The 19,039-nt window shown below is 40.7% G+C and overlaps 1 protein-coding gene across 1 annotated transcript; it reads right to left on the bottom strand.

Moving 5' to 3' along the window:
* Positions 1-342: 342 nt before the first annotated feature.
* Positions 343-4,854, bottom strand: LOC117547939 (troponin I, slow skeletal muscle-like). The gene is made up of 8 exons (XM_034218851.1): positions 4,764-4,854; positions 4,191-4,200; positions 3,995-4,039; positions 3,597-3,638; positions 3,056-3,187; positions 2,869-2,958; positions 2,599-2,781; positions 343-703 (listed from the first exon to the last, which is right to left on the bottom strand). The coding sequence occupies exons 3-8, from the start codon at positions 4,016-4,018 to the stop codon at positions 602-604; spliced, it is 573 nt and encodes a 190-aa protein (XP_034074742.1). The 5' UTR covers positions 4,019-4,039; positions 4,191-4,200; positions 4,764-4,854; the 3' UTR covers positions 343-601.
* Between the last annotated feature and the right edge of the window lie 14,185 nt (positions 4,855-19,039).

Raw genomic sequence — 19,039 nt, 5'->3', positions numbered from 1 at the left:
GAGCCTGAAAAATAAGCAAAAATACAATTGTGTCGATGGCAGGTCCACTTTTTTCGAAGGTATTATCATGACAACAATTTTCCTTGTTCAAAATGTGTCTTGATTATTATTTGTGACTATGAAACATGGTCTTTCTTTTCTTTCATGGCTGCGTCACGATCTATTTTAACATTATGAGTATGAGTTTAGCTAGGTAACACCTGTTGTATCCCCCTCCCTAGATTTATCATCTCCCTTTTTTAATCCATCATGAGTTAAACTGCTTTCAATCCTCTTTACGTGCCTCGCATAAACCGACGGGTGCCAGTAAAATGAAACGTGATAAAGTCAAGTACGAATATGGAACATTGAAGACTGAAACTTTATTCATATCCACTTTAATTGTCTAAAGATGTCATATGAAAACTAAAATAATGTACTTTGGTAATATAAAAAACAACAATGGATGTCTCCCATTTTGAGTCATTGTACAGAAAATGGCTACAGCTTAGAGGTTGACCTTTGTGCTTCATTCAGCTTTCAGATAACTATTCCATATTTCTGTTTCAAGTACTTTCTTTCTCTTCTCATTTGACCAGCTTCATAATTTCCTCACAAGGTCTCACTGTGCCCCTCCAGCTGTGTCGAACATTTTCTTGCGGCCCTCCATGCCGGACATGGCCTCCACGTTCTTACGCCAGTCACCCACTTCACTGCCAGTCACCTGGGTCGAACAGAAACGAAACATCCAAGTTAAAAAACATCATATTCCTAAACAGATTGTAGTGTCTCTAACATTCCCGACATATCTTAAAGGGGACCTATCATGCAAAATGCACTTTTATACATAAATATGTGTCCCCGGTGTGTCAGGGAACTCACAAAGTGTCAGAAAATAAAACCCTCTCTCTTTTCCTCCGTACCCAAATCTCTAAAAACGGGGGTACAACGGAGCTGATCCAGAGTTGCGTCCAATATGACGTAATATCGGAAATGTGGGCTGGCTTTACACCCATGGCCCTATCAGAAACGTTGCGCAACGTGTTTTGGAAGTAATATGGTCTTTGTTTACATTAGCAAGCATCGCTAACACTCAGAGCTAACCTGTACTGGAGAGAATATGTGTAAAATAGCAGGAAATTAAAAAAGGAACTCACCTGCCAGAGAAAAAGAATTTGAGCTCCATCCTGTTTTAGAAATAATTCTTGGTGTGGTTTGGAACATGATATGGCGTTTCATCACGGCCAGGGCTGGTTCTAGACTGCCCTAGGCGAGATTTTAGCTGTTTATTCATATCTTATTTTACCTAGTTAACATTTATTTATTTATGCATATTTCTTTATCTCTCCAGTTTTAAACGATATTTTTGATTTACTTTCCTATACATTGAAATGGTTTCAAACCAGTTTATCCCAATAATTATAAAGGTGTGCCTTGGAAATATTTGTTTACATATAAATTGTGATCAAAACGTTTGAGACCAAGCGGATACAAGCGGCCGAGATGGGTTTTCTCCGCAGGGTGGCTGGTGTCTCCCTTAGGGATAAGGTGAGAAGTTCGGTCATCAGGGAGGGACTCGGAGTTGAGCCGCTCCTCCTTCGCGTCGAAAGGAGCCAGTTGAGGTGGTTCGGGCACCTAGTTAGGATGCCACCTGGGCGCCTCCCTAGGGAGGTGTTCCAGGCACGTCCAGCTGGGAAGAGACCAAGGGGTAGACCTAGGACCAGGTGGAGGGATTATATCTCTTCGCTGGCCTGGGAGCGCCTTGGGATCCCCCCAGTCAGAGCTGGTTGATGTCGCCAGGGAAAAGAAAGTTTGGGGCTCTCTGCTGGAACTGCTACCCCCGCGACCCGACCACGGATAAGCGGGAGAAGATGGATGGATGGATGGACGTTTGAGACCCACTGAGATAACTTAGACTAAAGTTAACTATCTGAACACTCAGAGTCATTTACCTCACTGAGCCTCTCAGTCTGTCAGGAGAGGACACTCCCTCCACCCTTGTTGTAGAAACATCTTCATCTTATATCAGTTAGCGCAGCTAGCACCAGATGCTAATAACAACAGCGCCGGTACCGGTGCGCCCTCTCTCCCTCGCTCGCTCGCTCCCACTCTCACTCTCACTCTCACTTTGGCTGTGAGCGGCGGACGCCTGATAAGCCAACATCCCCCACTTTCATCACTTACAGCGGCCATCATACAGGGCAAATGAAAAGTGTAACCGGGGTGAAAAGGGTGTTACATTTACTTAATTATGAATGTTGTCATGGCCGACAATTAGGATGAGCACCAACGGTCAAAAATGTTTTGTTACCTTCGAGAGCTACCAGCGCTGCGCCCCCCCCCAGATCTGTGCCAAAAACTGGCCCTGATAGCATTTAGCTGAGTATCTTGGTATAATTCTGAGCAGGCATAACTTCCCCCCTTTTTATTTTATTTTTTTTAATTTTTTTTATAAAGCTAAGGACCCAGAATCAGCCCTTTCCTAAGAGGGATATGAGGGATATCTAAAATGCATGATCTCTTTGGTATTTTGAGCATCAGACATGTTTTTTATATGTTGTTATATATCTGAGACCCATAAGCCTACAAATAACATGATAGGAGATCTTTAAGCAGTACCTTGTCCTGTTTGACGTCCTCCTTCTTCACAGACTTGAGGTTGGCTCTGAGGTCCATGGAGCCCTTGTGTTTGGAGCCCAGAAGAGCCCTCATCATCTCATCTGCAGACACCCTCACCTTCCTCAGGGCGGGCTTTTTGAACTTGCCTCCGAGATCCTGTATTTTCAGCTTCAGTTCATGGATCTGATCAATATGACAGAAAATGTATGAACATCTAATAAACGGATACAAAATGTGACTCAGCATTGAATAAGGTGTTCAGAGACTCACATCTTTGTTGTGTTTGCCCACTTTGAATTCGCAGTCGTATCTCTCTTCGTCTACAACGTCAACTTTTGAATAAAGCTCCTTGCATAAATTCTGAGGGAAAAGGAGGCTGTTAAACATATTACTGAAACATTGTCCTTTGTTTTCTGCTTTAGAAGTACATTTGCTGTTTTTGTTGTAGGACCCTTACTTGTAGTTCGTCCAGTGGTATTCCAGACAGCTGCAGAGGGGGCAACTTTTCTCCTAGATAGCGTGCCTTCTCCTCCTCCCTATCCTGCCTCTCCTTCTCCAAATCCTCACAGGCTCTTGTGAGGAGAAGCATCTGATTGGACAAAACAGATATCAATCAAAACTTGGCGAGTTGCTAATGAGTTTACTTCATTATTTGGTGTGTTTAAGTTGTACATAAGAACAGAAACTATACCCAAATGTCCTAATTTTCCATAATTTTCCTTATCTTAAAAGAAGTCATTCAAAATCAGGGGTAATTCCACAGTTGCCCCACATGGTAAAACCAACAAAAAAGTTCATGTTTGCATATTTCCTTACTTAGCCTACCTACGTGTTTGTGAAGTTAATTTAATTGATTTATGTTATTTAAGTGACTTGTAATGTACTTCATTTTGTTTATGTCTTGTGGATGTTTGTGTAATGTCTTGTATATTGTATATATATGCTAAATCAATAAAGAAAGTGTTTTAAAAAATTAAATAAAAAATGATATAACCCACCTTGAGGGAGAGCTTGCGAGAAGCCGTAATCTTCGACTTCGGCTGTGAAAAAAAAGAGTCTTATTATTATTTCACAATACAACACATTATTATATTTTATAGTCAAGGTTTTTCCAAAGAAGATGGACAAAATTCTAAGTACCCCAACTTTGCCATATACTGGACAGTACAGAATAGGCCTATGTATGGAAAGCCCCCAAACTCGCCCCCCCCCTGCTGCAGACGCATGTGAAAAGATAATGCTTTATTATTAGGATGGAGTCAAGGGGAAAGCTCTCAGTGATGCTGATAACAACTCCTGCCAGATAACCACTGCCAGATCTCTGCTTTGTGAACCAGGACAATGTGTCCCCTCTCCCTGCATGCTGGATTAACACTGTGGAATATAGATGGCTTACCTTTTCCCCCCCTTTGGGATTCATGGCTGTGGGTCTGTCGGGCTCCTAAAACCCACAAATTGTGCAAATGAGGGCGATGATTCTATAGGAAATGACATTTACTGTATAAGAGAGCTGAACAAATATATTTAAATTGTGAATAGAAACAGTCAACAACACAAATATCAACAGTAGCATAGAAGAATCATGTTCTTACCTCACTTGAACTGTAATCCCAGAAACAAACAACATGAGACAAACAGAAGTGTTTATTAGTACAGTCTAGGAGTAATGGCTTGGCCCAGTGAACCACAATGTAATTTGACACATTAAGCCGCCACATAGCAAACACTCCTCAACATCCCTTGACAACAGGATCAAAGCAAGGACAGGACAACAGCAGTTCCCTTCACTATATTCAGCATCATCTCAGTTTGGCTTTTTAGCAGTGCCTTTATATACTTTGACAAAACAGACAAAACCTTAACAGCAGTAGTCTCAATTAGAAGATTTGGCATATGTTATTTAGTAATCTCATCATATTTTTACAAAGATCTAGTCATTATTTCCATGAAGATACATATGCCATATAAAAGATTTGCCACTGTTAAACTGTGAAATATACTGTCTGTAATAACAGATATACTGGAAATACTCAGACTTTCAACCAGAACAAAAGAATAACAAACAAATACAATAAAATAGTAGATATAAAACTAAATAAAAGGTCACAACTGTACTGGAAGTTTTAAATACTTAACATGTAATAATAAATCAATGGTTGTTTTACCTGTACAAATGGTCGAGAGTCAAACAGCGGCTGCTGGAGACAATGGGCAGCTTTTATGTGAGCGCTGTGGCTCATGGACAGCAGATATAACGTCTGGCCCCAAGAATGTGCTGGCCCCGGACCGAGCATGGAATATCCCCCCCCCCCAGCCCCTGCCACTGTGACAACACCCGGGGAGGGATATAAAACATGGGTATTACCCTAATGGCATTGTTCACATTTTTCTAACTGTGGCTGTGAAATAACAGTAGCAAAAATAAATAAATCAATGTCTACAATATTGACAGAATACATTGTTCAAGCATAACTTCAAGGAAAACATTTAGATATATTTCCTATCTGACTAAGGAAACCTACGGAGCCCCCTAGGGGACATGGAGAAGAAAAAAAATATATTTAAAAAAATAAATAAAATGTTTTGCGAGATCTCGCAAAACCCCGTTGCAGTTTGTAGACGGTCCCTAAGCACTCCTCTCCCTCCTACAGCTGCAGATTGTGATCAATTCTTGATGTTTAGCTCGGATGACGGCGCGTATCGAACTGTTCTGATAAAAACGACTCTGTAGCTCGTTGTCTACCTTGGTATGATTGTAAAGTCATGTTGTTTGTATTTTTACAACGTTATGTTCATGAGTACTGCGGCATGGTGATGCTGGACCTACAAAAGGCTTTCGACACTGTCAATCACCCCATTCTGATTGACAAGCTAAAAGCAATTGGTTTTGATAAACTATCGGTGAGCTGGATGCAATCCTACCTGGAGGGGAGAGAACAGATGGTGGAGGTAAATGGTACTCTGTCCCCCCCCCTCCCAATGAGCTGTGGTGTTCCACAAGGAAGCATATTAGGTCCGTTACTGTTCCTAATTTATGTAAATGACATGTCATCAGCATGTGACTGCAACTTGTTCCTGTTCGCGGACGACTCAGCCCTGCTGGTCTCTGACAGGAACAGGTTGCAGGTTGAAAAAACCCTCAGCTCCGAGCTCGGCAGAATCTGCACCTGGCTCGCCGATAATAAATTATCATTACACCTGGGTAAAACAGAGTCCATTCTCTTCGGTTCGAAACATAATCTCAGCAAATCCGACGACTTCTCAGTTGCAGTGGGCGACATTATTGTCACAAGTAAGAAGGAAATTACATACCTAGGATCTATTCTTGAGGCAAACCTCTCCTGTGATAAAATGGCATCCAATGTAATAAAAAAAGTCAATCAAAGAACTAGATTCCTATACCGGATCTCCTCTCTGGTAAACAAAAACACCCTGAAAACTCTGGCAGGAGCACTCATTCAAGGGTACTATGACTATGCTTGCACGTCATGGTACCATAGCACCTCCAAGGCGCTAAAAATAAAACTTCAAACATCGCAAAATAAACTGGTCAGACTACTGCTTGACCTTTCATCTAGAACCCACCTCACCTCTGCCCACTTTGACAACCTAGGATGGCTTAGAGTAGATGACAGAGTACAGCTACTTGCAATGGGCCTGGTCTACAAGATCCACTACACCTCTATGGTACCCATGTACATGTCAAAATTCTTCCCAAAGGTCAAGGAATACCATGATCATAACACCAGAGGGAGCTCCACAAATCATGTGAAACCCAGATTTGGCACAAAAAAGGGGGAATACACGTTTCGCAATTATGCCACATCAAGGTGGAACGCTCTTCCCACAACTGTAAAGGAAAGTAAAACTATACTTACCTTCAAAACCTCTCTTAAAGAGCACCTTCGGGGGAGAGCATTGCAAAACTGGCCCCGGTAATGGTACAAATCTCAACCTGTCGTTCAATGGACAGCTTCCCCCCCCCCCCCATCTATGTATATACTCGCATTTTAGACTCTGTTACTAACTGTATATCTGTAGACTTGGTATGTCTTAAATGTCCGGTTAGGATGTATTAGAACGAAATCTAAAATGAAAATTGTAAATAAGCAATCTGTATGTAAAAAACCACCTGTATGTAAATTGTAAATAAGCCATCTGTATGTCAAATATGTCTTATATGTCTTAAATGATATGATGAATTGGAAATGGGGGACCCTGATGTAAACAAGACGAAAGTCTTTCTCTGGTCTGCATCCCCTTAACAATTGTATGTTTTGAGCTGTACTGTACTGTACCCAATATACAAGCTGTTAATAAACTTTTCAATCAATCAATCAATCAGTTATTGACCCGCCAAATTCGAATCTGTCAATAACTCAGCTCAGAGGGATGTGCATGTCCCCTCGCTCTGAGTGTTCTCTTGAGGTGTCTTCACTTATGTGAAACCCTTTATATATAGGCTACAGTCTATGTGTGAAACCCGTGCCTATCGCCAAGCACTGATGTTAGATCTTTATATTTAAGGCCAAGCTCAAAGTAAAATCGATGAACCGCTCCATTGTTGTGGTTTCTGTGTTGCCGTAGCAGCCGAACTGACCAGGAAGTACTAAATGAAAAGTATTGCGAGATCTCGCAAAGGTTTTGTGAGATCTTTTTTTTTTTCTTCTCCATGTCCCCTGGGGGCTCCGTAGAAACCAAATCTGCCACCAACACTCTTTGAAAGCAGAACTAAAGAACACGTGAAAACGAAAGCCGAGGAGCAAACTCATAGTTTTATGGAAGCTTATGTGTCTGAACCGTTTACATTACTTGTTAGTGCCAATTCAACAATTGAGATAAAACACGTTTATAAGTGAGCTTTAGAGATGCTGGTATTTGATTGTGTTACCTTTGAAATGATTTGTTTCCCCTTGTTTCCAGTTCTTAAGGCTAATGCTAAGCTAAACAAATATTCTCTATAAATTCATATTAAGCGTACAAACTATCTAATAAACAAGATAACTAATTAACTATGAAATGTACTATAAACTTAAAGGTGGGGGGTTGGTAATTTTGGAGAAACCAGCTCGAGTGCGCTAGGATTTGAAAATACACAGCTTAATACTAACTAAAATAACTGGATGGCCAACCTGCCTGTCAGCCTTCCATCTGTGCACAAACTTACCTCGTGCCCTCATTGGTCATGTGCGCGTTCGTGTGTGTTGGAGGAGGGGCTCTGTAAGGAAGTGGCAGATTTTTTTCCGGCTGTGTATTTTCAAATTCTAGAGCACTCGAGCTGGTTTCTCCAAAATTACCTACCCCACCTTTAAGGGTTAAGGTAAAAAAGAGTGAGGAACCAAAACAGGGCCAAGGGTTTAAATTATAGCTTAATCATAAAGCATTTGATGGGAAGAAGAATACACACCCAAAGAGCTGAGTCATAATATAAGAATATGTAAAGCTCCCTTTGCCATCAAAAGCTGTTTTTAACTTGTCAAAATCAATTTTCTGACTGTTTCTGACTACCTAGGACCTTTCTCATTTCTCTAACTCCCCTCCTCGACTCCTATCCTCGATACTTAGTCCCGCCCACAGGAGATGCGAGCCGAGGAGAGAGGAGGGGAAGCAGCAGGCGGTTAGAGAAATGAGAACTCCTCTCCTCTGAGCGGTCATTTTAAAGAGACGTCCATTAATGATGACAGGAGGCACAGCAGCCCTCTGTCTGATGGACAGATGTGTTCATGACCACTTATATATTTACTTTTAATTCATTCACAGTGCGGTATAATGAGACAATAACAGGCTACAGATGCAGACACACGCACACACACATATATATATATATATGTATATATTTATATAAATATATACAATTTCAGAATCAAACAGAGCACTCTCATAATAACGTAACACTATCAGAGACTGGATATATCCCCCCCCCCCCTCTCTGGTCGCTACAATGAGGAAATGAAATTACGGGCCAAAAGTTGTATTTACAAGTATTAAAAGTAAGCAGAGGACACCAAACCAACTGAGACCTGTCTGTCCGCTGCATCTACGCACACAATGTATCACACACACCTACACCACACACACGCACATACAGTTCCTAAAACAGGCTACAGCCGTTGTGTATTTTATTATGTGAAGCACTAAATGATTTTAGAAAAATATCGACTCTTTGTAGATTTACTAAACTAAAGCAAATAAAGAGAGTAGGCCTGTTATACTGAGTGATATATATATTATACACACTGCTCTGCTTTCTGCACGGACCTCACAGCTGTTCTCTACGGTGGCCCTGAAGTGCAAGACACCACAGCATTTCACAAAACGCCACAGCATTTTAGAAAACACCACAGCATTTCACAAAACGCCACAGCATTTCACAAAACACAACAGCATTTCACATTGGACGGAAAGGGTATTCCTTAGGGAGAACACTTCTTGTTTGTGATTGGACAGAGCCAGCCAGAGAAGCACTTGGTTGTTTTTGCTGCCAGTCAAGAAATGACCTTCGTGATTGACCCAACACATCAGTCCATCAGTCCAGTTTCTGAACAGATATGAGGAGCTGTGAGCTCTGAGTTTGTGCTAACGGCTAATGTGTTGGGACATATTGCGCTGTCAGGCGTTGACCAATCGCGAAGCGTCATTTCTTGACTGGCAGCAAAAACAACCAATCACAGTAGTGCTTCTCTGGCTGGCTCTGTCCAATCACAAACAAGAAGTGTTCTCCCTAAAGGCCCTGTCACACTGTCCCGAAATTGACACCCGATGGACACACGAATATGGAATTGTGAATTTTGCACGATGATGGCCCCGAACCACACACGAAGGCAACATTTACATTACATTTAAGACATACAACTGCAATGAAAGTACCAAAAACAATTATGTTACAGTACTATGATACTGTACTGATATCTTCAGACTTTGTTCTTTACTTTATCCGTCGTTATATGTAGAAAATATTACGTTTTCTCCGTAATGTTGTTTCCATAACAACAACAACTTCCTGTCAACTGTCCTTCAAAATAATATATTATATCCTTTTTAGTTTCACAGAACACAAATTGGGTTATTTACATAATATATTTACATGATTTTGTTGTGCAATAAAACAACCCGATGGACACACGATAAAGGAAATGTTCAAATTCGGCTGTGATCGTAGCAACATCGGGCCATTCGTGAGGGCATCTTAAGCCTTCGTATGACCGCCGGTGGAGTTTCTCAGGCTCCGGCAGCAACTTCGTGAGCGGTGGCAAAATCTTTGGCATGCCAAAAAATTGCCGAAGGACCTTGCGAAGGTTCATTTTCGTGTTGAATTCGTGTGTCAATGTTGCCCTTCGTAAGGCCATCGTGAGGGCATCTTGTTATCATCGGTGCCAACGGGCATTCGCCACGATCAGAGTGAGGGTGAATGCACCGATGATAACACGAAGATGACACGATTTGACAAGATGCCCTCACGAGTACCTTACGAAGTTGCCGCTCACGAAGTTGCTGCCGGAGCCTGAGAAACTCCACCGGCGGTCATACGATGGCTTAAGATGCCCTCACGAATGGCCCGATGTTGCTACGATCACAGCCGAATTTGAACATTTCCTTTATCGTGTGTCCATCGGGTGTCAATTTCGGGACAGTGTGACAGGGCCTTTAAGGAATACCCTTTCCGTCCAATGTGAAATGCTGCAGCGTTTCCTGAAATGCTGCCGTTTTGTGAAATGCTGTGGCGTTTTGTGAAACGCTGTGGCGTTTTGTGAAATGCTGTGGCGTTTTGTGAAAAGCTGTTGTGTTTTGTGAAACGCTGTTGTATTTTGTGAAACGCTGTGGCGTTTTGTGAAATGCTGCGGCGTCTTGTGAAATGCTGCGGCGTTTTGTGAAACGCTGTTGTGTTTTGTGAAACGCTGTGGCGTTTTGTGAAACGCTGTGGCGTTTTGTGAAACGCTGCGGCGTTTTGTGAAATGCTGTTGTGTTTTGTGAAATGCTGTGGCGTTTTCTGAAATGCTGTGGCGTTTTGTGAAATGCTGTTGTGTTTTGTGAAATGCTGTTGTGTTTTGTGAAATGCTGTGGCGTTTTGTGAAATGCTGTGGCGTTTTGTGAAACGCTGCAGCGTTTTGTGAAATGCTGCGGCGTTTTCTGAAATGCTGTGGTGTCTTGTACTTCAGGGCCACCGTAGTTCTCACTGTAAACATCGCGTCGCGATGAGAGCAGTTAATAAAATAATATCCAGGGGATGCATGCAGAGCTGTCATTGGCTGAGATAAGTCCGGCCGTGCGTCACGACTCTTTGAAACATCTCTGTTCCCGGAAATGCATCCACGAAGGAGCCGTGGAGGACCCATCAGTGTATCCTCGGTTATAGCTCCTCCAGAGAGCCTCCTCGATGCTCGATCCTCGGTCCTCGAAGTGCATTTAGAGAAATGAGATGTCCTTCAACATGGTGCGCTGAAATTCATTTCCGGGTCACTACCGGAGGACCGAGGAGTCGAGGAGGGGGATTTGATGAAATGAGAAAGGGCCCTAGTCAAACATGTAATCCGGTATAAAGTTAATAACATGCTGGCCGTAACAAAGTGTGTGTGTATTGCAGCCATGCAGAGACTGTTAGCTCTTGTCATTACCTCTGAGTTATTCAAGGGGCAAGTGCAGAGTGATCAAGGTTGAATAACAGAAATTATTACTGTGACATTTAATCTTCTCTAACCACAGTTATTATGATAAAAATGACTGGTTGGAGTAATTATATATTGGCCTAAAATAAGAAGAGGTTTTTTCACGTTGGCTCTGTTTCATTGGAAGAGATAAAGAAGTTAGTGGAACTGCAGGTTGTGAATAACTAGTGAAAATGTTTAATATATTGTATACACAGTCTCATTAGGAAAAGAAAAGTCAGAACACAGATCTGTATATTATTACTAATAACGGTATGAAATTAAATATGTCCTTTGTGAAATAAGCAGCAGGCCAAGCTATTCATCAAGATTGTAAAGTACAGATTTCAAAATGTAGAGATTCTGCCTTTGAACTGGGGGACAACATTCATTGTGTGAAAAAAACTACACACACATCTGTCAAAATCATGGAAACAGACACAGCACAAAATGAACAATGTGAAAAGGTTGAACTTGCCTTAGCTGCACTAAGTATTAAAGGTAGGGTAGGTAAGAATGGAGAAACCAGCTCGAGTGCGCTAGAATTTGAAAATACACAGCCGGAACAAATCTGCCCCTTCCTTCAGACTTCCTTACAGAGCCCCTCCTCCAACACACACAAACGCGCACATGACCAATGAGGGCACGAGATAAGTTTGTGCACATATGGAAGGCTGACAGGCAGGTAGGCCATCCAGTTACTTTAGCCAAATTGGAATATTTTAGCAATAGCACGTCCACATGCTAAACTCAGACAATAAACATAGTTATACCTGCTAAACATTGACATGATTGCAATGCATTGTGAGTGAGCATGATAGCATGTTCTCTATGTGGTACAGATACAGTGCATTATAAAGGAAAACATGTTCATTTAAAGGCCTGTGTTGTCTCTGAGCCTCACTTCACTTGACTTTGACTCTTGACCTGCTGCATGTGTGTTATTGTAGTAACTGCTGTCAACAATGACTTGGCCTGACTTTATCGAGATGTCAGAGCTGGAGAGCTAATCTCGGCCTGAGCTGCAGCACTTCATGCAAATCACCCCCCAGCATCAAGTTTCTCTTCTTTCCACTGGCTTATCCTGGAATAAAGCTGATGCAAGTGCTAAGGTGTTTTTGGTAAACAGAGCATTAGCTACAAGGACATCCTCTGAGGAGCAACAGGGAGGAGTTTACGTTGAGCCTTTGGCTCTATGTGAGCTGTGACGGCTTCTCAGTGATTAGAAACCAGATGAAGATGAACGAGACGATTTTCTGCAACAGGAATATCTCGTTCAAAGGTTTGGTCATTTCTTTCTGATTCTATAATGTATCCATGATTTGTTTCCTTGAATATTAAATCAGAAGTTGTACATGTACATTTCATAAAGTTTATTTGTGTCCGTCAACAAATATGTGACATCTTACATAAAAAGGTTATTTTCATATCATTTTACACATAGAGCCATTTGACCATGTAACATAAAGCAACAGTTTAAATGTTCTATTTATGAACACAAAACTTTTTGGACGCTGCATTCAAAAGTGATGTCATAGTCTCTATGGAAACGATCCCATTATGTGCTATACTGTATGTAATTATTAATGAATTGGTGCGATCCAAGCCATTGAAAAATGCTTATTTCCATCGTTTTACAGGCTAACAAAATATCTTTTGATGTAATCACAGTTCCTTATTAAGCATGTTAGTGTCAAACAGTGTCTGTAGGCTCCTGCCACTAATGCCACAGGGGGCAGGAGCTGAAGAGGCAACGCTTCTGTGAGCACTGAGAGGCAATAAAAAGAGGAAGACACAGGGGACAACAAATGTTCTGTCATCATTTTATTTTTTCGCTGATCCTCAGCAGGTGGGAGCACTATTTCTGCTGCAACCCAACTCCCCTCCATCTCCACCCCACAGACACATACGCACAATGACAAAATAACAGGGAGGCCTTATCTGCTTGAAATGCACTTTCTACTCTCACTGCTTTTTATAAATAGGTAGGTGACAGCTCAATGTGTCACCCCATAGTTCTCCTTATTCAAGTCAATGTGAACTATTTGAACCTGTGGGAATAAAAGAAGGAAAAGTGAACATCCGCTAAGGCCACATTAATCCCTGAGGCGCAGGCCGTTGATGCGTGATCTTCAAGTCTCTCTGTCCGTCCTCACCTGCTGCCGGAGTGATATTTGTTTTGTCAGTTGTCGCTCTATAATCCAGCTGAACCCATTGTCATGACCCAGCCAGCTCGGCAATGACCTTTCTGTAGTATCATTATAAACTGTTTTATAACATGACCCTAACAATGTTTGATCTTAAGAGACACAATGGCTACTATGAACACAATGTTTTAGGCACACATTTACATAGACTAAACAAGTGCGACTTTAAGGTAACTTTACTATTAATGCTATTTCATACTTATACTTCACTTTAATTCAGCTGCACATTTTGTAGTTTTACTTTTTAACAGATGTAATTACATTCATCATACTGTATACGATCCTGAGTATTTTGTCTTAGCATACTGTATTCTTTGGTATATCTATATTTTATGTAAATCATTTTCTATATCTTAATGTTATAAGATGTTTACCTTTTTTTCTTACTGTTTTATTTGTTTGTTTTTTCTTACAATGTATCTTCTTTAACTGTGTTTACTGTATGTATGCACCATATACACCAAATTCCTTGTATGTGTTAACCTACTTGGCAATCAACCTGTTTCTTTCTGATTCTGATTTATATGTATTTTTACAGAAGACTACAAAACTGCTTGAACAGTGGTTAGAATTAGCTCATTCTTGACTACAGTAAATGCTACATATGGATCTGTAAAACATTTTCAAATATATAGTTCCCACAGGGGCCAATACTTTTAATTAATTGATTATTTTATTGCTAAATGTACTTTAATAAAGGATCTGAATACCTTTTTAACTAATAATAATGATGTACTATTCTTAACATCTAACAAAGCATGTTGTTCATATACATTTTTCTTTTACCTTTCAAGCCTCTGCACCCCTCGCATGTTCCGTCCGGAACATGAACATAGCTCCACAGTGGCTCAGTGTTTGGACACGGGGAGCAGGGAGCAGCTGACACATGACTCCAGCCCAGTGGACTGCCATTACATCTCCCTGCCCGCCGCTCTGACCTTGACGCCGCCCTCAGAGATCCCAGCGGGGGGCAGAGGGTGCCCTGAGTGGCCAACATTTCTCAACTAATCGCACTTTCATCAGCTTGTACCGGGCTAAAGGGCACGAGGGCAGCGAGATAACTTTAGTATGGTTATTATTTTTATGTGTTTGGATGTAGACATTTCAATTGAGATGTCATATGCTCTATAACTATTCAGTTGTTTTTTACAGCTATATTTTCTTTTTATTCATGTGTTTTTACATGTTTTGTAGTAGCACAAGCAGAAGTGTCTGTTTATTTTGTGGTTGCCTATTTGGGAATATGTCTTTGTGTAAGTGAAAGGCTTTTTAATATATCATGTTTTTCAAAAATAATTGTGTTTTTCTTTATGTGCAAACAAATAAAAATGCAGCAATTCCTCAATCCAATATATTATGTTTTTCTCCTTCAACCTTAAACCCTGAAGCATCTGCATTAGCACATAGCGGGCTGGGCGAGGACAAGTCTATTTCAAATCAATAAAGCTATACACAGAATCGAATGCACACAAATAGCCTTGTGACACATTATAATTCATATCTAATTTCTAAATGTGTCCCAAACCTCACCCTAAATGTACAGCATGAGTGTTCAGAATTATAAGTCAAAGACTCCTGTGGTAACTTTAAATAAATAACATATAATATAAAGACATTTGCCATCATAAACACAACACTAAAGTTAAACACTTCTTCTTACACACAAAGACACATGCACAGAGCCACGGCTGTTAAAGTGCTCACATGTAATACTGACTTTGTCCACACGACAGCAGCACTTTACACAGCAATACTCTGCTGGTGTGCAGAAAAATCTGAATAGAAAAGAAAATGATGTAATATTTCAGGGCAAAATATGAAAATAACAGCGTAATCTTGTGTAAAAGAGATTGGTAAACCATGTATGGATTAAAATAAATCATACGGTGACCTCGGTGTAGAGTTAGGGTGTGGTAGCATGCTGTGACAGCGTCTCAATCATCCTTAAGTCTTTGTTCCTGCAGTGCAGAGAGCGTCCAGCAGGGGGCAGCAGAGCCTCACATCACAGACCCCCGAGTGCAGCCACCGGGGTCAAGCTTTTTATTTATTTTGTATTTAACCTTTATTTAACCAGATAAAAAGCATTGAGATAAAATATCATTTACAATACTGACCTTGCCAAGAAGGCAGCAACGTTACACATAACAAAAACATGCAAAAATACAGAGAACACAACTAAGAAAACAAAAGACGAAAAAGCAGTCAGCTGGCGGGAGTAAGTACAGGACTGTGAAATGCGACTTTCAAAATAAAAGACAAGATGCATTGGCTATAATCCCTGAAAACAAACTATTGCAGTCAAAAGTTGTTGAAGAGCAACATTCATCACATAAAAAGACATGGATGTATGGATCCATAATAAATTATGCAGACCCTGTTGCAAATGTGTTCAGAAAAAATATACTGGTAATTTCCTGATGTGTTTCTAATAAAACTACTCCTCAGGGAACAAATCACATTCCTTACATTTCTACATTACATTTTTATTAGAAATATTATACAGGTTTGCTCCTTTATTTACATTATCAGCTGGATTCTCTTGCACTATGTTATTGTATTTCTGTTCTGCTCTATTTTTTTAAATTATGTAATTATCTTATATATATATTTATGTTGCATTATTGAAGGAGCATGGAATTTAAGATTTTCATTGCCATAACTATACTACTGTTCATATGACAATTAAGACTTTAAATCTTGCTGTGGATGCTAACCAAGCCCTCAGGAAGTGCGCCGGACTCTGAGGAAAATATTCGTTGTGGCCAAACGGCGGTACTACACTTCCATATCAGTCGCTGGGCCCGGAAATACTTTTTCCCATTGACTAACATTGGGAAAGAGACGTCTGTAAATCGTATAGCCCTTATTAAAAACATTCGGTCCTCAAGTTGTAAAATGTGCGGATCTAACCCGCGGGACCGCGCCGCCCTGCACGTTCATGTGACGTGTTCACATGGATGTAAGAACTGGATACAGCGTGGGAGGCGGGGCCTCATTCATTCCTATGAGAGTTGCTCATTGGCGCATGAAGACAAAATGGCCCAACTTTTGAGAGAGCGAAACGTCACGAAAGTATTCATATAATCCGTTCTTATTGTGCATCCATGGGTAAAGGTAAAACTCATATAGTAGGCTACTGAACACGTTACATGAACGTGCCGGGCGGCGCGGTCCCGTGGGTTGGATGCGCGTTCATAATGCAGAGGAAAATAACTCTCAGAATAACGTTATTAGCACATTTTACAACATAAGGACTGAATGTTTTTAATAAGGGCTATACAAATGTTCATACTGGGTAGTTTATTTAGTTTTTAAAAAAGTATCCAACGATTTACAGACGTCTCTTTCCCAACGTTAATCAATGGGAAAAAGTATTTCCGGGCCCAGCGACTGATACGGAAGTGTAGTACTGCCGTTTGGCCACAACGAATATTTTCCTCAATGTCCGGCGCACTTCCTGGGGGCTTGGTTCAGTACTACATGCGTTTTACCTTTACCCAGAGCCGTATAATAGAAGAGTTACGACAACGGAAGTCCAAAAACGGTTATCGTCACGTGGTTCATGTAGACGAGGATCGTTCCCCGGAAGTTCATGGCGGGCAATGTGAATGCACTGATAACAGGAGATAGAACTACGATTTTTGGTAATTATCAGTGAATAAAGGTTTTGATTTGCAATATTTATACAACAAATCGATATGTGTATGTATTTACATCAATATGTTTTAAAAAATAAAATAGAATTTGCTAATATTAAGTGATAATATTAGGATTAGTGTGAACAACTAGTTTACATGGTAGGCTAACAGTGCCTTGGTTAAAGAGCCTGTTGCTGTTTATTTATAGCTTTGAATTCTTTAAAACCAATATTATCTTCTTAAACCTGTATGGTAGTCAGGAGCATCACTTTCTAATGTTTATTGATATATTTAGAGGGAGGGGATCTAAAGTAATGCTTTAAAATTCAGATTAGATTAATGTCTACCATTTTCTTAAATTCATGGTAGTTTCAATAATCCCATGGTAATTGAGGACACAAGTTATCTAAATGACTAATGTCATCTTTATGGCTTTCAGAAAGGACAGGAGACCGACAGGTGACTATCAAAGGACTAGCAGCAGCAGCATGATGATGATGATGTTAAATGTGTTGTTTTAGGAACATCCATTGCAAATACATGGAATTCAATAAACATTGAATAGCATATCATGCAGTTTGTCTGTGCCTTTTCCTCCGTGTTGTCCTGGTTTGCTGTGCTGCCTCCCAGTCGCCACCATGGTTTGCTGTGCTGCCTGGGGATGCTCCAATCGCTCAGAGAAAGGAGTACGAATGTACGGCTTCCCCACTGACACAGAGCGGAGGAAAAAATGGCTGGCTCAAGTCAGCAGGAGCAATTTCACGACCAACAGCAAAAAAATATGTGATTTATATACAAACACTGCATTTGCACTTTTTCACAAAACGAAAACCACACCATTGGGAAAGCTTAATGTTTTGTTTAATACAAAAAACAGGGAAAGGCTTGAAAAACACAGAGTTGAGACTCAGGGTGAGGGTCTCAGTGCAGGTATTCAGGCTCCATTGAATCCCCCTCTGGTTCTTGTGCTGAAAGAGGGCTAAACAGACAGGAGAAAGGGTTATACACACCTATATAGCACACCTATTGGATGGGAAATTGCCTTGGGGAGATAAGGTGTGGTCTTTGTTCCCAACTGAAGTTATGGAACTTTATTATTTGTGAATTTAATAAAGTATGACAAATGGCATCAGTAACATATGTGATATGAATTTCTATAAAGTTGTCTCACATTCTTGGTCATATTTTATATACAGTATGTAATGAGTATAACATGTCCAGTAAGTATAAAGTGTTTCCTAATACTGTGTATTCAACCACTATGGAATATGTATGTGGGCAGACAAGATTCAGACACAGTTGTTCTGTGTGTGAAGTAACCTCAAGTCACTCCGCAGGCACATTTTGATGCAGACCAGTTTGTCAAGACAAAAAAGGGCAAGACTAGGCTGAGAGCAGAGGCTATACCCACCATCTTCGTGCATCGCCCTGTGGTCAAAAAGAGAAGGGCCCCTGCACCACGATTCACCCCGGGACCTGTATCTACAAAGCCCATAGCTCATGATCACAGCTATAGTGTGAAAGGTGACACAGGTATAATAAGTATGAACTCTTAGTAACAAAAGTAATATTTCTTATTTTTAAGTGGTATAATATTTTAAATGTTCGAACATTTACAGTGCCATGTCTTTTACTTACATTAGTCTCAAAGATTGAGGGAAGAAGGGATGAGGAGACTGAGAGAAAGGAAAGTGAGGGTGAAGAAAGAGAGGACATGGCTAGTGAGGAGAGACAGGGAGGGCGGACACCACCCACTCAGCCAGCAGCCAGTCAGCATACGAGGGAACCAGCAGCCAGTCAGCATACGAGGGAACCAGCAGCCATTCAAACAGATCTATTACAACAATTAAAGAGAAAATTAAAGAGCCAAGAAGGAATCACCAAAAAAGCAAAGGCTGCACTAAGAAAAATCAGGAAGGAAAATGCAGCTCTCAAGAAAACAATGAAAATTAGG

Source organism: Gymnodraco acuticeps, unplaced genomic scaffold (assembly GCF_902827175.1).
Source record: "Gymnodraco acuticeps unplaced genomic scaffold, fGymAcu1.1, whole genome shotgun sequence".
NCBI classification, from domain to species: Eukaryota; Metazoa; Chordata; class Actinopteri; order Perciformes; family Bathydraconidae; genus Gymnodraco; species Gymnodraco acuticeps.
The sequence above is the reverse complement of the archived record's forward strand: the minus strand, read 5'-3'. Positions and strand labels throughout refer to the sequence as shown.

What these genes read in the sequence shown, in the direction of transcription:
- LOC117547939 (XM_034218851.1), bottom strand. Translation starts at nt 4,018, where the DNA reads ATGAATCCCAAAGGGGGGGAAAAG. An exon ending in ATCCCAAAGGGGGGGAAAAG is followed by an intron (nt 3,639 to 3,994) that starts GTAAGCCATCTA and finishes TTTTTTTCACAG; the next exon opens with CCGAAGTCGAAGATTACGGC. An exon ending in TGGGCAAACACAACAAAGAT is followed by an intron (nt 2,782 to 2,868) that starts GTGAGTCTCTGA and finishes CATATTGATCAG; the next exon opens with ATCCATGAACTGAAGCTGAA.